A 20,337-nucleotide genomic window follows, 5' to 3' on the forward strand; every position below is an offset into this window, starting at 1 on the left:
CTAAGAGGAAGCAGGTCGTATTTCGATCGCGTTTGTTTGTCTGTAGCGATTGCAATCAACAAATGTGATTAAATCACAGCGCACATTAGAAGAGCGCAGTAAACCATAATCCACATAAATCCATAGAAAAGGACAGGAAAATGTATCACACTTCGCTTATGGCTGTCGGGGCCAGCAAAGAAAGAGGAAGGATTGTGGAGACAGCATACTTTATAGACTATCCCGAGACCTGATTGGTAAATGGGGAGTGATGTCATGTGACTGTTCATGGGAAATTACGTTTTTTTGATGGTTAACTGAAATGTTTGTTATAATTTCATTGGTTGCTGCGTGTGCAGTAAAGTGAGAGAAGCATAATCTGAAGCCTCCAGTCCAGACATAGAATCACATAGTGAAGCAGAGAAAAATGAAAGCCTGGAGAATTTGGACACCGGAACTGAGGGAGGAACCTTGTTTGATGCTTTCTGTGAGAATGATGATCCTGACCCTACGGTCCTGTTCAGTGGAGATTGGAAGCCCACTCTTTAAGAATATCAGACCCCACATTGGGATCACCAGGATGTTGGCTTGGTGAGAGCAGAGAAATAGTTTTCCTCTTTCCACAGACCAAAGCTCAGTGTCACTCCACCTGCTGTCTCTCGACTGTTAAGATTGCTCTGAAGACTTCAAACAAGGAAAGATTGACTACTTCATGACCGTGCTGTATTTCACCCATTCTCTTCTAAAATAACTCCATGGGCAACATATCTCGAAGTAAATATTCATGCTGTCAGACATGCTAGCGTATGGGTTGCCTTGCGTCGTTACTCACTTATGAACACCTGTAACACTAACTTGTTTGTTATCCAGTAATGTGTGCTTATGTACTCCTTTCATTCTTGCTACTTATGCACGACATAGGTGTTTAGGAACGTTCAGATTCTGATTCATTGCCTGAATCAAAATCCTAGAGTATATATTGTTTGATCTGTGTCTAGCTCTGGTTGACCACTTTAGCTACTTATTACTACCTTGCTTTTGCTTTTACATTAGCATTGTTTATTCCATACTGCTAGTGTTTTATTTCCATCTGCGAAAGGACGGTACCTAGTCTTTTATCGGAGGTTTGCAGAAATAAAACCGCACTCTAGGAACAAGACAAATGGGCAGCAGTCTGCACTGTTTAGTGATAGAAAGCACATCTATCTTCATTTCTTGCAAAGCGGTGGCTAGCGTCCCTATGTTGCAAGTTTGCAAAGTCCAAAATTGTGGGGCGCTGCTCTGAATTTGGTTGTAAAGTTAAGGGTGGCTCCAGGTAGGGTAAAGTACACCTGGTCTACACCAACATAGATATGACTCGTGCTGGAAAGCAGTAACAATATCTGGTTTCAGCATACTTGTGGATACAGTGCTTCACCTACTAAAAGCAGTGTGAGTAACCAGCCTTTTTGTTCGACAGTACATATGCATTGTACATTTTGTGGTCCCAGATTATAAAGTATGGCACTTTTCAGCTTACTGTTGTATGTATTGGCTCCTTTATGTGATGTCACTTTTTTCCTTCTATTTAAAGTGCAATTCTGATTATTAGAACACTTGGAGTAAGCTGCTTGATTACGACTAGGAATGCACCCAGGGTGTGTACAGCATATTTTGTGTTACTTTTGCATCATTGTGGTCTCATCTGTGTTCTTTGCTTCTGTTACAGTGTGAAGTGATAGACGGCCCTGATGAAAGTGGAAATATGTTTACCCGGCCAGGCAAGCTGTCTGATTACTTCCCCAAGCCATATCCTAATGATGAGGCATCCCGGGCAGCGAACAATGGGTCATTGCCCCCTGATCTGAGCTACATTGTCAATGCTAGGTAAGTTTCCTCCTAAAAGTACTTGGCTTTCCTGTTTCTGATGCCAACTCTACCAAACAGCAGACATTTGCATTTCCAGTGCTTACATTTTTTCATGTTCTTGATTTATCAAGATCCTCATTTCCACAGCTATACAGGTGTTGAGTACTTATGTAATGCACTTGGTTCCTTAAACAATATGTTAACTCATGTTTTCCTCCTGAGTACTGCAGAAAGGCAGGCTTTTAAGTTAAGAACTCTGCAGTGAATAAGTATACATAAAAATAAGACCAGGTTGGGCAGTATCCTTCAAAAAGAGCATTATCTTGGGTTAGTAGCTTTATCTTTTGATGGCTACTTCTAACCAGAGAGCCTCACATTCAGAATGGATACCAAAGCATTACATCCCCCTGATGGTGGGTTTGTTGAATAACATAGACCAAATAGTCTTGCAGGACCGAATGATCATAAATTCATAATATCCTTTCCGTTGAGCCTCGGAAACGGTGCTTTGAGGAAAGGGCATTCATGCCTGTGAAGCAGCTTGACAAATATCAAAGACAGGCACTCTGCATGCCCGTGCAATTGTAGCAGCTTTGGTTCTTTTATTAGAGGGAAACTAGCAGAAATTAGTTTGAAACTGCCTACCAGTAAGCTGTGGTCAAGAGACCAAAATATTTTTCAAATAAATTATTTTGAAGACTTTTTCCTGGGTGCTAAAAGAAATTCTGCCCTAGTTGTAAAAAAGCGAAAAGTCTCCTCTGCACGTACAATTTAAATACAATAATCTCCTTTGTAGGACATTATCTCACTGATACAGTTAGCTATGACGAGTTCAGGAAGGGTGAGCAGACACCGCCATATTATCATTAAATCAACGAAAAGATGTTTGAGACTGCTGTCACTTTGGAAGTGCCACCACACAAATCAACATAACCCAGTGCACCAGAAGGTGTATTGCTCGCCACGTTGTTACACGACCTGCTCAGAACAGCAAGAGCTGCTTGTGACATGATGCATTTGTCAGTGGAATGGTATTAACTAATCTCTGCGATTGTATGTGGCGGTGGTCTAGTCAACAGTTTTAAACTTTGTGTTCTTGGGGATCTAAACACAATGGTCGTATTTCTGCAGTATTGGTATGTGGGGAACTGGCTTTTTGTTACAGGAGCCCTACTGCTGCTAGTGGATGCAGGTTTTTCAACTCTTAGTGCAGTCAGGCCTGCTAACCAGACCTCCGCGCCAATGCTAAAATATTGACACCTTCACACTTTTAGAGGGCATATAAGTAATTCCATGTGTATGAGGTGCACATAGTTGTCGACAGCGTTTCGATCCGTTTTACCACATTGTACGGATCTCATCAGGACATGTAATGTATGCCTAATAGCTAAACAGCCTCATTTGCCATTGTGCAAGCCAGCGACATCGAGGCTTGGTGGTATGCGGTCCAAGGAGTATTCGAATAATTAACTGTTGAGACAAGGTGGTGCACCTTATATACGGTAAGAGTTGGTGGCAGCTACTCCCCGCTGGGCGCTGAGCACCGAATTCATTTGAATACAGCCCGTGTTCAGAGGCTGGGAATTATTTTAAATGCACTTCGCGCAGTGTACTTGAGCAGAAGCTCTAATTTTAAAAATTGCTAGAACTGTTGGTAGAATTTGTAGGATGTTTTTAATAGCACTCTGTTAAAAACGAGCACTCACTTGCACTCACCTGTGACCCTAATTGTGTCCCGTGAACTGTTTTCCGCCTAGTTCTAAGGCAACCGGCACTCTAGCCAATCGCGGTTGTCGGGGGCGGGACAGGGGCGGCACCTCACGGAGCGTCGAGCGGTTAGCGCTCTAGACCTCCGCTTCTTGAGGGTATTTAGCTACTCGTCGGCTCCAGCGCGCAGCGATGGCGCGCAGGGTAGGCGCCATCGACTGCGCCGAAGACGAGCCAAAGACCAGCCCGTCTGTGCCCGTCCGGGCCAGGTCGGGCCATGGGGCAGGAAACGCTGTCAGAGGTACGCTCTCGGCGGGCCAACTAAAGGCTCTGCGCCCTAGCACAAATAGTATATGTTCCATTTTAAACCCTGTATTAGCGGGCTCCCAAAGCTGTCATCATTGTGCTTTTGCTTTATCTAATTTTCAGCCCTACCCAGACGTTACACACAAACGTAGGATACCTACTCCAACCGTGGCTCAAAACACTCGTTCCTTTACATTCTATACTGTTAATTGCAGATCACTGCCTCAACATAAAGCAGATATTTACCATCTTTTGATAGAAGAAAAACCATGTGCGGTTTTTCTTACAGAGACCTGGTTGCATGATGGTGCTGGTCCCGATGTAGCGGCCGCACTACCCTCTAATTATGCTATCGCTAGAGTTGATAGGGAAAGACAGGTTGGAGGGGGGATTGCTGTGATTTTTAATAGGGAATTCAACTGTGATTTCCAAACGGTTAATATCCCAGGATGCGAAGCAGCATTTTTTAAAATTGCACTGAACCCTAATTTTACCTTCTCTGGTTTTTTAATTTATCGCCCTCCTGGAGGCAGTAACGTCTGGGCTGCGAATTTGGCCAACGTTATTTCACCTTACTTTCTGAATGCCCAAAATCTGACCATACTGGGTGATTTAAATCTCCATTTGGAGGACACATCAAATAGCACGGTTGTCAACCTTCTGGAAGATTTGAATACTCTTAGCATGACACTGCGGAATGAGGGTCCCACTCACCAAGCTGGCCATTTGCTGGACCCCATAATATCCAACTTACAGGAACTAAAATGGTTGAAAACCGACCCCATCTGTTGGTCGGACCATTTTTTAACCCTTTTTAGCATTACCCCTACTGACCCTAAGCCGTCACTTTCTGCTCGGCCCCCAATTCTTATGAGAAATTGGAAAAGGTTAGACCTGTCCGAGTTGCAGAGGGCACTAAAGATTCACCCCCCCGTCTTGGGCACAGATATGGAAACGATTGCGCGTGAAGCCCATACCTGGCTGGAGAGAGCAGTCGACATCTGTTTGCCCGCTACTAAGTGCAGAGGCAATGTTCATCGCCCTCCAGCCCCTTGGTACAATGATGAATTACAACTAGAAAAAACCAAGTGTAAGGCATTAGAGCGGAAGTGGCGCAAACATTACGATCCTTTAAAAAAGGAAATTTATCGTAGTGCCAGAAACCTCTATCACAGAGCCTGCACTAGAGCCAAGGCTTGTTACATAACTGAGACTATCAACACAGCCGCAAACAAAGCACGGACTCTTTTTAACACTGTTAAGGAACTGGCCGGAGCAAATTCTATGGCTGCCGCACCTCCCCTGACCCCTCAAAAATGTCAAAATCTTGCCACGTATTTTGTGGAAAAGATAGAGAAGATTATTGCCAATATTAATCCCCTGATGATGGACGACGGGGAAGTTCCGTCCCCACTTTTGGCAAATCAAATAGGACCACGGCTTGACTCTTGGCCACTTATTTCCTTGGACATTCTGAAATCCTTAGCTGCGTCCATTAAATCAGGCTCTCCCTGTGATCCTCTCCCCATCAACTTCCTGAGGCAGCTGGACGACCCAGCTCTGGGGACTATTGCTGATACATTAAATGCCTCCATCCATCTGGCAACTGTTCCAGCGGCTTGGAAGCATGCCATGGTCAGCCCTCTATTGAAAAAGCCGGCGGCTGATCCTGAGGTGCTGGCCAACTATCGCCCAATTTCCCTGTTACCTGCGTTCTCTAAGATCTTAGAGAAGCACATTCACGGTGTACTCTCAATGTACACGGAGAACAATAATCTACTCCATTTTACTCAGTCAGGTTTTAGGGCAGGCCATTCCACTGAGTCCGCCCTCTTGGGAGTCACCGAAAAGATTAGGGGACTTTTGGATGAGGGGCAAACGGTTGCTCTTGTCTTACTTGATCTTAGTGCGGCCTTCGACACCATCGCACACAGCAGACTACTTGCTAGGCTGAGTGATGACGGTGTCGGAGGGAAAGCGCTTGACTGGATCGCGTCCTACTTGAGCAACCGGACGTTTCAGATCTCGTCCTCGCAAGCTCAGTCAGACACCTTTCTGTCTCCACATGGCGTGCCTCAGGGCTCAATCTTGAGCCCGCTGTTTTTTAATCTGTATCTCCGCCCACTCGCCGATCTAGCTGAGCGAGTTGGCCTAGAACTTATGTCTTATGCGGATGATTCGCAGATTATTTTTTCCCTCACCAACGCAAAGCCTTCATCCCCCTCTGCGTTGAAAACAGGCCTTCAGGAAGTCTTCAGCTGGATGTCAACTAATCAGCTGAAGCTTAACGGGGAGAAGACGGAGATTCTTCTCCTAGGGAAAAAGAGAGATCTATGGCAGGATACCCATTGGCCACCCTCCCTGGGTGCTTTCCCCTGCCCGGCCACTCAAGTCAGAAACTTAGGGGTATGCATTGATGACTCTTTATCAATGAAACAGCAGGTAAACAAAGTAGCTGGTACGTGCTTCACCATCCTGAAATGGTTGCGGAAGATCATCTGGATGCTGCCTATGGATACCCAGAAGACCGTAGTCAATGCACTGATTACATCTAGGCTTGACTACGGTAACATCCTATACCTGGGCTCCAATGTAGCTGTGATTAGGCGGCTCCAACTGCTCCAAAATTCCGCCGCCAGGCTGCTTTGTAAGATCCCTAGGACAGCTAGGATATCAAAGCAACCAAAGGACCTTCACTGGCTTAGGGTTGAGAACCGGGTCCGGTTCAAAGCACTGACCCACATGTTTAGGATCAAGGCAGGGACCGCACCAAAGTACCTGCAGAATCTGGTTAGGCCCTATGTTCCTGAACGAAACCTCCGCTCTTCAAATGGAGCCAACTTTGTGGTTCCTAGATTTAAACTGGCCCGATGGGGGAAAGTCTTTCTCCCATCTGGGACCAGTTCTTTGGAACTCTTTGCCTTTAGCCCTGCGTAAGGAGGTAAATCTCGCCAGTTTTAAGAAAGGTGTAAAAACCTGACTCTTTGATAAATAATTGCAGGCTTCTAATAGGTTGTTTTCTGCGCTTTCGGTGTTTTCTCAGCTCTCACATCTTTTGCGCCGGGAAACCCTTTGTGGGTATCTGTGCGCATTATAAGTGCAAAAAATAAATAAATAAATAAACACATGGAATTACTTATATGCCCTCTAAAAGTGTGAAGGTGTCAATATTTTTCTGTTTCGTAATCTAAACTGTGCGGATAACAAGTTTACAGAACGCTAAGCTTTTGCCTATAAGCCCTTTTGTTTGTTTCCTTTTAATTGTTTCCCTTTTTTTCTGTGTGATAAACTGGGTGCAGGCTTGTGCCCAGTCTTGTATATTGTGTGTGAAATATGTTTTACATTGGCTGAAAAGTAAATACCAAGACCTCTGCCCGGCTGGGTATGTCATTTGTAATATAGTAACAACTTTGTCTATATTTACTGATTAAATATTAATGCTTGTAAGGGACCATTGTTGCCTTAATACCCTAGAGACCCACACACAAATTCCAAACAGGCTGCCATTGGAGGCTGCATGACATGGTTGCAATCAATGAGTGAAAACATGACCTGGCGCACACTTGATTGCCATGCCAAAGTCACTGCATTTAATAGAACTAAGTCAACCCCACAGCAGGCCTTTGATCCATAAGGCAGTGTCCATTATATTTTATGCGAGAATATATCTGCATCAGCAGATATAACCCTGTGATGTCTAATAATAGATATTACAAGTGAACAGGGAAGCCATCTTAAGGTATGTACTGGGCACTGGTCAAAACGAATTACCCAGCTATATAATGGCTTCACTGAAACATATGGTGTTTGGTATGAAACACTTCGTATTAATAATCCCACTCTGTGTTGGATGTATTAATACCTGCACCCAGAGGGTACATTAGAGATACCCCATAAACCCTACTAATCCTCTTAGTGTGCTGGCTGTCTGGTCCTTTTCAGCCTGCCACCAAAGACGAGTTTCTGATCTCCTTAGGAGGTCAGAAACCTTGCCTGTTCTGGCAGGAGAGGTTTACACCTCCTCCAGCAGGAAGGCTAGTAAATCAGCATATCAAGGCCAGAGGCTTCAAAGCCTCTGCCGCCTTTGATATGCGAGCCTGGCTTCCCCCAGACCTGGAGGATGCCACCCTCTGCCCTGAGGCCCATTTGACACCAGGACTGGTGGGGAATTAAATGGTCGGTAGGTGTTACACTGCCAGGCTGGACACACCTCTAGGGTGGGCAGCCTGAAGTGAACATGGAACACAATATACCACCATCTTGTGTGTGGTGGAAATAAGTACTCTGGGACAGGGTGCTGCCCGCTCCTCACAGGAAGTTATCAGCTAGGGGGTGTAGTGACCCCTGGGGTAAGTAACCCATTGGCTACTACCATTCACTCCCTTTAACGCGCCTAAATTGAGATAAGATTTGTCTGATTGAAGACGAAAGAAGGACAAGGACGAGCCGTACAAGGCGAGAACTGAGGCCTTTACGGCCACTTGGTGCAAACACCACCTACCCCCTTACTTGCAGCCTCTTTTCCCCAGAACTGTTTCCCATTGAAGTGAACAAGGCACACAATGCTGAAATGCACCTCTCCAGCGGGATGCCCCAGGGCAGCTCTAAGTGACCTGTTGGTGCTGCCTTGGACCTTGCCCTGTACTCCACTTAAGTCCAGGAGAATAGTCCTGTAAGTCGTTTACTAAGTGACCCTATGCCGTATGTATATCCCCATAGGATACATTACCGCTTGAAGACCACAGTATAAGTGTATTTTATTGTGACTTACAACGGATAATTCAAAGTATTTACCTGCTTAAAATGATCTTGGTGTCTAAATTCATACTAAAATCCTTTAAAATAAATAAATTGATGTTTGATTTCTTTGAGTGTATGTCTCGTTTACGGGCTGTGTGCAATAAATGCTTAACACGATCCTCTGATAAGCCTAAACTACTCACCCATACTACTGCAAAAGAGCATTTGGGATTATTATTTAACCCATGTAAATCAGTAAGGGTTGTCTGGACTCTATATAGAGAGACTGTTTCCTACATGGTATTAAATACTTAAAATTGCTATTCCACATGTCTGGCTGGGACAGTCACTTTCCTGGAAACTTAACACACCACTGACAAAGTCCAGTATCTTCCCTACCCAACTTCAGCCAGTTCCCACGCATACCTCTACCATAAATGCTATTGTGTGGGCACAGCACTCCTTGCAACACTCCTTACTAGTGGACGTCCTCTTAGGGCCGAACCTGGCCCTCCTTATTTCCCTGTACGCTACTCTTTGATTATATTCTGTCCTCCTTTGGCTTCTCATACAGTCTATATATCCCTTCCCTCCTCTGCTACCTTTGGCCTAGAAGCACAGACTAACCGCTACTGTTACCATACTCTACTCTGACCGCTCTATCCCAATCCCCTCTCACTTGCACAGCATTGTATGCATGCATGCTGACTCTAGCCCTGTGTCCTTCAACATATCCTCTGCTGCCATTTTGCCACCACTGAATAGCTAAAAAGTTTGCTTGCACCTTCCCCATCCTCTGCAGAGTACTTCACTCCCTTGTCCAGAGCAAGATCGACTTCTACAATCTATTCCTTGTCAGGCACTAACAGCAGTTCTTCACCACCTAAATTAAATCATCTTGCTAGACATAGTCTTAACCCTTCTCAGACGAAAACCCACTTAACACTGACTCTCCTTCAATATCCACTTCTCAATCACTGGCATTGTTAGTGGATGTAGGTTCTGCATTGACTTCTCCAAACAGAACTGGAATTCTAATCAACCACATTTCCGTGCTGCATTCTTCTGAATAAATATGCACAAAGACTTCTCACTCGTATTGTGATTCTTTTACCTTTCATGATTTGAATTAAAAGTTAAATCTATTCAGTCCACTTCTCCACACCAACACAAGTGCTTACAGCCCTTATCGGGGCACCGCATTGAAATATCGCTGGAGAAGGTTGACAAATGCACTGATGGTGCATATTAAATGTTTTTTACTTCAAAAACGGTTAAGCAATTAACCAATTTACTGTTAATTCTTTGGTTTTCAAACAGTGAGATTTGAGAGTAGGGTTTGAACCCGAATGAAGATATTAATTCTATAATCAAAAGCAACAGCTCGCAATCTGTTCCCTTAAACTTCATTCTTTAGTTTTTTTAAAACCTCACAAATATGGCCAGTCTGCCATATGAATGTTTTTGGTCAGCTGTGGTATATTTCAAGTCTTTCTTCAGAATGACTCCCTTTTTCCATAAACCTGAATTTTAAATTTCAAGTCATGATGTCCCGATTTTTCTTTTTTTTAGTGTGATACAATATTGAAAAATTCATACGGTTTGAGGCTGCTGTTCCGTAAAAACAGATCCAGTCAAGTTTAGTGGGACTAAATCATGAGCTGTTTTAATTATGAAATGAATGTCCTCAATCAGAAATGAGAGGATTTAAAACCAATAATTAAAAGTAAATCAATACTTTTTTAACTGTCTCGAAATAAAACGTACATAGGAATGATGTGTGTTTGACTCTGTTTTACATAGCAAACACAAGAAGCTGGACTGAGTGCTGAAACTTTTCAACCACTCACCCCCGTCACAGATCTGGGTTTAATCCCTTGTTCTTTTGCTCAATTCGCAACCCCAGTTCAGACCCGGCTATATGCAAATCAGTCTTGACCCTGTGCCTCATGGGAACAGTTTAGCCAGAACTGCCAGGCCCTCCCTGTACCCGAAACTAGCATCATGGGACTGGTTTCGGGGTATTGCCCCTAATCAGCCAGGCTAGCTTGAATCCTGGTGCAGTTAGCAAGGTACCTTTTTTTACAGCATGCAGAAAACCAAATAGCTATCTGGTAAACGCCAAGCTCTCTTTAAGCTCTTCATCCTTTTTGTTAGAACTTCCACATTTTTCTATGTTTACATGGGTGCTGAGCTCTGCCAACATCAAACACCTGTTAATCTCTAAAACCACTGTTGGCCCTACCTAAGTGTAGATCCTGTGACTTTAAGTTAATCTAAAAGGCCATTCTCTGTAGCTTGTTCCCTACTGCACAGACATCCCCAACAGTTTGTGGTCCTGGACTATTTTGTTATGTACTGAATATCACTAATATTATAATACTATATGTATTGTGCTGTCTGAAGGAAGGTGGAATCTGACTGCATGGTTACCCCCACTTTTTAGGTCTCGGCTGTCGAAAGCTGCGCATACGCTGCTCTCGGCATTCGAGGGCTTCTTCGAATCAACACAGATTCTGAAGCTCTCGGAGACAGAGTTGAAGCCCCGCCCATCTTTTTTATTGGCCAGCGTCATCTTTAATGCAAAACGCTGGCTTTTGATAGTAAAGGAGGGTTCTTTTCCCTCCTTGTTGCCCCCTTGTCTTTTGGCCACGCCCACCGGAATTTGATCTGCGGGGTGACACTCCCCCCTTTATTACTCCTGACGTACTTTTTTGTTTGCATTCTGCTTTGGCAAAGTCAGCCGTGTGTTTACTTTCGCATCGCGCAATCGCTTAAAGTGAAAGCGCGATGCGAAAATAAACACGCGGCTGCCCTTGCGGTACCTCTTTTTTTGTATTTCAGAGACGTAAAATCAGCTGTACATCCACTTTTTACTTTACTTGAGCTGCACGGCTCCCTTGCTGGAATAAAAGCATCCACAGTTTCCACCAACATGCTCCGTCCCCTGTGGGACGCAATTACTTCAGCCAGCCTGTCAGCCTGATCTGTAATCATTTTATTCTGCATTGTGTTTGTGCCGAGCGGCCGCTAATTAGACACGATGCGTTTGTGTAAAGGTGTCAAAGCACGCCTGGCTACCCTTAGAGAACAAACACTAGTCTGCGTGTGGTAATGGAGCCTCCAGCGCCTCTGCACCAAACGTGCGGTGGTCGCGTGGAACGGTGCTAGACAGAGACAACACTGTTGAAACATGGGTGAAAGGGCATTGTACAGCAAAGAAACCCTCTTTAATATTGGGCTTTTTACACGGCGACTGGGCACGGTGCCTTGATTGGCAGCAATCATAAGTGTGTGGGCAGCAGCCAAAAATGTAATTCTTGTTAATTAAATTGGAAGGCTAAAGATCTCAAATGAAGCGGCTCTACATGGCAGCATCCTACATGCATTTAAAACAAACAAGTATTGTCCGCGTGCGCTTAATGAGCCATGACGAGACAGGCACACAGCAAAATAATTAGTGAATTATTAAAAATCATATCGCATACTATTCCGAACACTAACCTGGCAGATGAGCGTGGAGATTCCGGGAAGAATGTATGTCACAATTTTTTAGCGGTTGGACTTTCAAAACAAAACCTCATTTTGCAAAACAATGACTCTTGTTGGTGTGGAAAGGTCATATTAAACAATAATACTACTCTGGTTGAATCTACCCAATGTATGGAGCTAGGGACAGTTACCTTTCACAGCTACTGGTAAATGCACTGATTTCAAGAGACCCTGCAGCCCCCACCTCTGTGTGCATACAGGGTGCATCCCAGCAGTACTGTGTGCTGCCTTACACCACTCGCCTCGTCAGCCCCTGTGTGGTGCCCCTAATATTGACATATGACAATATTTGCATATGGCCATGTCTGAACTGGGGTGGTGTGGAGTGCAAAAAAACGATGGATTTAGGCCCAGATCTCTGTACTGGGGTGATTGTATGACATTGTTCTGCATTCTGTCAATCAACTGTGGTTTTTGCATTTGTCACCCCGAGTGGGATGGGTATGCTCAGACGTGAGTCCCATGCTCTCCACACCACTGGATTCAAGCAAGCCGGGCTGAAGACTGCTGGAATGCCAGAAACCGGTCCTCGGAAGCTTGTTTCCGGTCCAGGGAAGGCATGGCTTGGCAGTTCGGGCTGGACTGTTCCCATGAGGCACAGGGTTAGACTGATTTGCATATGGCCATGTCTGAACTGGGGTGGTGTGGAGTGCAAAAAAAGATGGATTTAGGCCCAGATCTCTGTACTGGGGTGAATGTATGACATTGTTATGCATTCTGTCCATCAACTGTGGTTTTTGCTAATATTGACACAGGCAGCCTTGCACACCCAACACTGGAAAAATCTCGCCATTCAGGGTGGCGGCTATAGCTCTAACTTTCATGAGGTTTCAACTAAACCCTCACTGTGACGCTTTACATACAACACATAAAATCACAGCAGCAATCTGTCTGCGCTTTGCCCAAGGAGAGCACAATGTTTATAAGCTCATAAACCCTTTTACTCCACTGTAAACAAAATATAAGTAAAATAACATTATCATTTATAAACTCTAACTTTTTTACTGCTTACTCTTCATCAAAAACAAACTACGTTAATTACGCATCCCAAAATGTCTGCTTGCTTTGCAAACTTTTTGGGAAAAGCATGCACATGCGTCACAATTGTTCAATTTTTCATTTACAAACGTTTATTACTAATAATATACACTGTGTCCATTTAAATGTGCACTGTTTAATTATTAAGAACTTCAGTGGTATTTGTTTTGCTCCAACTGCTTTGCACTTGTATGTTTCAAGCTAATAAATAAAATTAAGCAGGAGAAACACAGCAGATGTGGCTAGAAATCTTCAGTATCTGACTTTCTTGGGTAACATGGTCCTGTCTTTGTGAGAGCTTGCTTGCCCGTCTGCGAAAACAATATTTATAGTTGCGCTAATTAAACCATTCATCTATCAAAGCAGACTCTTTCTTAAAAAAAACAAGTAGTCGAAGAATCTATTGTCTTTTGCAGTGTACGTGACACTACCTCCTGTTGTCACTTCCCAACTAAACAAGCATTGGCATAGCCAATAGGTCTCGCCTTCATGATCTTATAAGTGCTTAGCCATGCAACAGTTGGTGTTGTTGCACCAAGGATATTGTGCTGCATAACTAAACACTTATAAGGTCCCAAAGGCAAGACATATTTGCTATGCCAATGTTTGTTTCCTTGTGTTTTGCTGATTTTCAGCTTAGTCTGTCTGCTTTCTCCCTAAATTAGTTGTTCATGTACTTTAGGTACACTCCGGATTGGATTCTGGGGTATCCTTGTGAGTCACTAGTATATGGTATACTATGTACCCAGGGCATAGGTAACCCAGAGGCCTCCCAGGGGCTGCAGCATGTATTATGCCACCCCGGGGAGACCATTCAAAATGACACAACAGGTCTGCTACTGCAGCCTGTGTAAGGTGGTGCATGCACTCTTTACTTACCTATCAGTCACCCCTATGGCAGGCCTAATCAATCCTGAAGGCAGGGTGCTGGGTATTGTGTGAGAGGGTGCCCATGCATTAGGAGAGCCCCTCTACAGCCTTCCAATCTATTCTCCGGGGTTGTTCGGTGATGCAGCCAACCATATACTGTTTAAGTGCATTATAACCTTGCGGTAAATGCTAACTTTGACACCAACCACAACATGTTTCCTTGCAGCTGTTTTAAACACCTTGGAATCATACCTCCTCGTCAGTAACTGGGGGGGGGGGGTGTATGATTCCACCTACTAGAGGGAGAAATATGACAACCCCAGTACACCAGGTACCAGCTTTCTCGACCCTGGCATCACAAGATGGATGCTGCCAGCCACAGACACGAGTCTACCCTCCTGCTGCTGGACGAAACTCTAGAAGGGGACGGCTGGACAATAGGTTTCCTTTGACAGAGAGGTGTGACCACCTCCCAGACAGGATTTAGTGTATTGGGGCTAGGTGGGTGCACTCTCAAAGAGCTTTGATGTCTCCACTGGGGGCACATTTGGTGCATAATCCAGCTCAAACCTGTTGCAGGAGCCATTTGCTCCTGTTCTGGCGCGAAACTGGACAAAGGACATGGATGTAGCCACCCCTCTGTCCTGATCCTCCTGTAGGTGGGTCCCCAGAGTTTGTCTCACCCCTTCCTTGGGTATATAGTAGGAATCCCTGACTACAGGACTTTAGATTTTACCTGGACTAAACTCTGCTACAGATCATCGGAATCTTTCTCGGGGGCACTTGGACCTTTGTCGAAGATATCCACCGGTTCCGGAGCTGATCTCTGCATGTCTCGTCGAAGGGCCTTCCAATCTCGAATGGTCTTCTTGGATTGAAAGGATGCACAAGCTGTGCAGCACGACTTGTCGTGTTCAGGTGATAAACACAGGTTACACACCTCGTGATGGTCGCTGCGTGGAAATTGTACTCCACACACGCGGCATTTTTGAAGGGTGTCCTTTCCATGAGTTGTAGGCCTCACCACGTGGGCAGGCCCAACAGCCTGCATCGACGACCGGAATCTAAGTGATGAGGTCGAGTCTATGTATATTGAAGTTAAAGTTCGTTTTTAGAAGTTTTTGCACGCCAAAAAGTCTTTGAAAAGAAGATTTTCAAAGTGGAGCGGAAAAGTTGCATCCGAACCCAGTGGCGGAAAAAAACAATCTAAGGATGGAGCCAATGCTCATGCGCACTATCGTCCAAGGGAGGAGTCACCTATCTCATGAGTACAAAGACTTCTTCCAAGACGACGACAACAGGCAATCATCCGAGTCCAACACAAGGTGGAGATCTAATGCAAAGTGTAGAAATCTGCAGCTCTACATGCCAAGAACAGATGCATACTGGTAAGTAGCATTTTCCACTTCGACGATCTGCACGACGCTGGACGATTGAAGCATCTCCCTTGGAGTAAAGGAGATACTCCCATGCTAAGCAGGCACCAAAACGCATCTGACCGGTTTGCATCTCCAAAGCTCCTTAGTGCTCCGAAAATTTCTGCCACACAGGAGGTGGGTTCCCGAGGGCTCCGAGGCCGATCTGCGCACTCAGCAAATCGGAGGCCCGTATCCCTCATGGGGACCATGCAACCCAAACCCCTGTGCACCGTGCTCTTTTGCAGCAGCATATGCTTTCCGCCGACCCCTGAGGCTGTGCTTTAGGCTACTTGTAGTCCAGACCCCGAGCAGTGTTTCCACTGAAGATTTCCGGCCTACACTCCACTAGTGTTCCCTGGGTTGGTATTTTGTGATTCCGCTCGAGATCCCTTCGCGATCCATGCTCCGTTGGCCTGTGGGTCCCTGTAAAGGTAACGAACTTACCCTGGCTTTCCTGGTTGCTCCAGATTTGCCCTGACTCTCCATTGCTTGGAGATTCCCCCCCAAGCACTCAACATCCTTTGTGGGTCTGCTCACCTCCGGACTTTGGTCGTCCTCAACATCTCCTGTTCCCCTAGGCTGCAGAGTCCAGCATCGAGTCAACTCGCCTGAAGCACCCGAAATTGGTGGGCATTCGTCTACCGAGCCTCTGGTCACTCTGAAGTGACCCAGGCTCTGTCCCCTTTGCTTTCAGTTTCTTCTCATCTCCGATCCAGACTTGGATTTAGGCCCAGATCTCTGTACTGGGGTGAATGTATGAAATTGTTCTGCATTCTGTCCATCAACTGTGTTTTTTGCATTTGTCACCCCGAGTGGGATGGGTATGCTCAGACGTGAGTCCCATGCTCTCCACACCACTGGAGTCAAGCTATCCTGGCTGAAGCCGGCTGATAGCCAGAAACCGGTCCTAGGATGCTTGATTCCGGTCCAGGAAAGACATGGCTTGGCAGTTCGGGCTGGACTGTTCCCATGAGGCACAGGGTCAAGGCTGATTTGCATATGGCCATGTCTGAACTGGGGGGGGGGTGTGGAGTGCAAAAAAAAGATGGATTTAGGCCCAGATCTATGTACTGGGGTGAATGTATGACCTTGTACTGCATTCTGTCCATTAACTGTGGTTTTTACTGTACATTCACTGCCTGCAGATCATTGCTGGTTAAAATAGTTATTGACTAGTGAGGTTGTCAAGACCGTAATCATTGAAACCCTAGTTTAGATTTTAGTTTATGGCTGTTCTCTCTCTCCCCCTCCTACCCTTTAAGTTTCTGTCCCTCACTTTCCCTAGTCCTCCTTTCTGAACTCTTGGATTTCCTCTCTGCAGCTCTCCTTCGTATCTTTGTCCTACATCTCCATTTCAACTTAATATATTTGCTTTATGTCTCCACTTAACTGATCTCTCCTCCCACTCCATCCTCAACACCTCCCATCAATCTTCGCTTTTCTCGTCATTATTTTGAAGGGATAACAATTAACTTTTGAGGCAATTTCATATGACATGGGACTGTTTGGAAGTTGGATATGGGTCAATAGGCATAAGCCTTGGTAGGCAGGTGAAATGATAGAGGCCAAAGGTAGTTAATCTGGCTAAAGGCTGTGTGAATCATGGGTGTTTTAAGCTGTCTGATATTCGAAGGAGGTAGGGAGGGATTTCTGATCTTTTCATTGCAACTGACCTGGGCAGTCAATAGTTTGAAAACTAGCAGCACACTTCTTTCATATATTGCGACATTAATTCTAAGCCTTGCTTGCTGCTGTGCATATTGTTATAATCTCATCTAGTTCATATATGCTTAGGGTATCGTTGTTATCCTATCTGTTGACATATGTTAATGGTATGTTCCTACCCCCCTTCTCTCTTCACCCCGCATTGGGTGTTCCATGGAATGTTGGCAGGGCGTTTGTGATAGAACGTTCACTGAGGTGAGCGGAGTGCATGAGACCAGACGTGAATAAACCAGCTCTTCTGAAGCATCGTGTGGCTGTGATTTATTCTAACAAATTGGCGACGGGGCTGCGCGGGGGGCAGATCCTGGTCTTCCCCCGTTTATCCAGCACTGCCGTGAACCACGACACCAAGTTGAAGTAACCGTGAGTCTTCAGTGGGATTACGAACTGTGTTTCGCTAACGAGTTGATTTATTGAGCCAAGCGTTCCTTGCCTTTCCCGCTGTGCTCTGTACTCGTTTCCTGAAGAGGTTACGCTTTCATCTGTCTGAGGCGTTTGTTGACTTAAGGCTAGCGCTTTTGACATTTGTGCATGAGTAATTGAGCCAAGCGTTTTATCTTTTCTCGCTGTGCTCTGAACTTGAATCCTAGAGGTTTCTTTTCATCTGTTCTGAGGCGGATGTTTACTTGAGGCCGGCGCTTTTGACAATGGCGCATCGACCACTCCGTGACTGTTAAGGGAGCTGGTGATTTAAGGACCTTACCGTGTTTCATTGCTCTTCACCAGATCACGGTGCCGTTTTACAATTTGTTCAGCTGTTCCTCTCATAGTTCGACTCCCGTATGACAGTTACAGGAAATCTCTCTCAGGAGATCAGTCAGCTGAGCGTTCAACCCTGACGACACCCTGTGTCAACAGCTGTTACTGCAGGGCGAGCGTTTTGACTCTTGTGAAGTAGTCAGTTCCGCCATCATCTTTGATGATCTGCGTGTCGCTGAGGTTTCTACAGTTCATGAGGGTGCTGGCACAAAAATTATGTGTGTGAGGAACACCATAGCACCTGGTGTTTTGGCAGATCCGGAGTGGGAAGCCAAGGGGAACGAGAGCCCAGCATCATCACGTGTCAATGGAAGCTCATGTGGAGTAGCATGAATTACCCTGCGGCTCAAGAGTTTGTTGTTTTACTCACGCTGACAAGCACAGCTTAACGTCAAGAAGCTTGTCAGAGTGTGCTGGTTGCGCATCACGCTGATAAGCACAGCTAATTATTTTCAATATTACATGGTGCTTAATCACCATAATATTCACGAGCCTGTTGCGATCACGCTGACAGGCACAGTATTCATCCAAGTTGCTGTTCAGCGCGTGTCATGCTGATTGGCACAGCTTAATAAGACTAAAACTGTTTTTTTGACATTGTTGGTGTTGTTTTCAACATATATATGCTTAAAGGTCAATCTTAAAAGAGTCTTATATATTGAGGTGTTAGTACTTGTGGTGTTCAAACGCATCTTCATTATCCATCCCAGGGGTGAGTAGAGTATTATAGATTTTGTAGTATGGCTACTGCAATGTCGATGTCACAACCTCCTCCTTTTCTCAATGATGATGGGGAACCTCTCACTCCATGGAAGAATTGGGAGAGGATTTTTGAATCTTATTTGATAGCTATTGGAGGCAACAGATTTTCATCAGAAAGGAAATTACACATATTGTTACACAATTTGGGTAAGCATGCTAGAGAAATGTATGATAATTTACCTGAAATTGAGATAGAAAGTAGTGGTGGAGGAGGAGTAGGTGATGCTCCACCAGATGTGTACCGTATTGCCTTGAAAAAATTAGAAGTTCAGTTTGGAAAAAAAATTAATGTTGTATTGGAGCGACACAATTTTTTTTCAAGGAATCAAGGAAAACAAGAAAGGGTGGTGAATTACATAGCAGTCCTTAGAGGGTTGTCTTCCACCTGTGATTTTGGTAACCTCACAGATTCACTGATCAGAGACCAGTTGGTCAGGTGCACTTCTGATAGGAAAATACAAGAAAAATTGCTTGCTGATGCCCCTGATTTGAAGCAAGCGGTAGATATAGCTAAAAGCATCGAACACACGGCATTCTGCATGAATGAAATGAAAGAGGCAGTTGAAGTGAAGCAAGTCTGTGAGGAAGAAGTTCTGAAAGTGTCCAATAAGCAAGACAAGGGTAAATATGTGCAAAAAGGTAGTTCAATGCTGAAGGACGAGTCCCAAAAGATGAAGTGTTTCCGTTGTGGTAATCCCAATCATCTTGCTAATAGTGTGAAATGTCCAGCAAGGGGTGCCATGTGCAGGAAATGCAACAAAAGGGGACATTTCACCAAGGTGTCATGACATAAAAAAAGATGTGACCCATATGATTTGGGATGATGAGGAGCCCAGGGGGGACATTGTGTTCATGGTTAATGAATTGCTTGAGAACGCAGGATGTAGCTACCCAGAGTGTGTTATCATGCTTGATAATGTGGCTTATAATGTATATGCGGATTCGTGTTCACCATACACACTTATAAATGAAACTACATTTAAAACCAAGTCTGTTGACAAAGTTTATGAAGTGTTGCCCCCAGACATCAACCCAGGAGGTTACAATCATGACACTATACCAGTGGTGGGAATGGTCATTATGCACATCCGATTCAAAGAAAGAGCTACTGTGGGTAAAGTGTATCTAACAAAGAAAGGTTCATGTCTACTGGGGTGGAAACACCAAAAGGACCTAGGTATAAGATTAGACCCCAATGCCTCAGAACCAGTTTACCTGATAGATCAACCCAATATTGGTAATGAGGTGTGTGAGGAATTCCCTGAAGTATTTTCTAGTGAGTTAGGGTTATTAAAAGGATTCCTTCATAAAATAAAACTGAAGAAACATTGCAAGCCCACGGTACACAGAGCTAGATCAGTGCCATTGGTGGTGAGAGACTCCCTACAGAAAGAATTGGAAAAATTGGAGTCCATGGGGGTAATTGAAAAAATTGAGAGTTCTGAGTGGTTAGCCCCTATTGTGGTTGCTTCAAAAGGTGGTGGTAAAGGGATTCGTTTATGTGTGGATCTCAGGGATCTCAATGCCAACATCTGGGTAGAGAGGCATCCTCTCCCTAGAATAAACGAGATGCTCAGTGTGATAAAGGGGGCAAAATTTTTCAGCGTGTTGGATCTCTCGGCGGCATACCACC

General features: G+C 44.8%; 1 protein-coding gene across 1 annotated transcript in view; it reads left to right on the top strand.

Annotated features, from left to right (window-relative positions):
• Positions 1-20,337, top strand: part of LOC147724823 (cytochrome c1, heme protein, mitochondrial-like) — a 158,128-nt gene that overhangs the window by 74,163 nt on the left and 63,628 nt on the right. Inside the window, exon 4 of the mRNA XM_086966323.1 lies at positions 1,688-1,845. Coding sequence (XP_086822449.1) covers positions 1,688-1,845 — 158 coding nt within the window. The remainder of the gene's footprint in view (positions 1-1,687; positions 1,846-20,337) is intronic.

This window comes from Lissotriton vulgaris, chromosome 4_1 (genome assembly GCF_964263255.1).
Source record: "Lissotriton vulgaris chromosome 4_1, aLisVul1.2, whole genome shotgun sequence".
NCBI lineage: Eukaryota > Metazoa > Chordata > Amphibia > Caudata > Salamandridae > Lissotriton > Lissotriton vulgaris.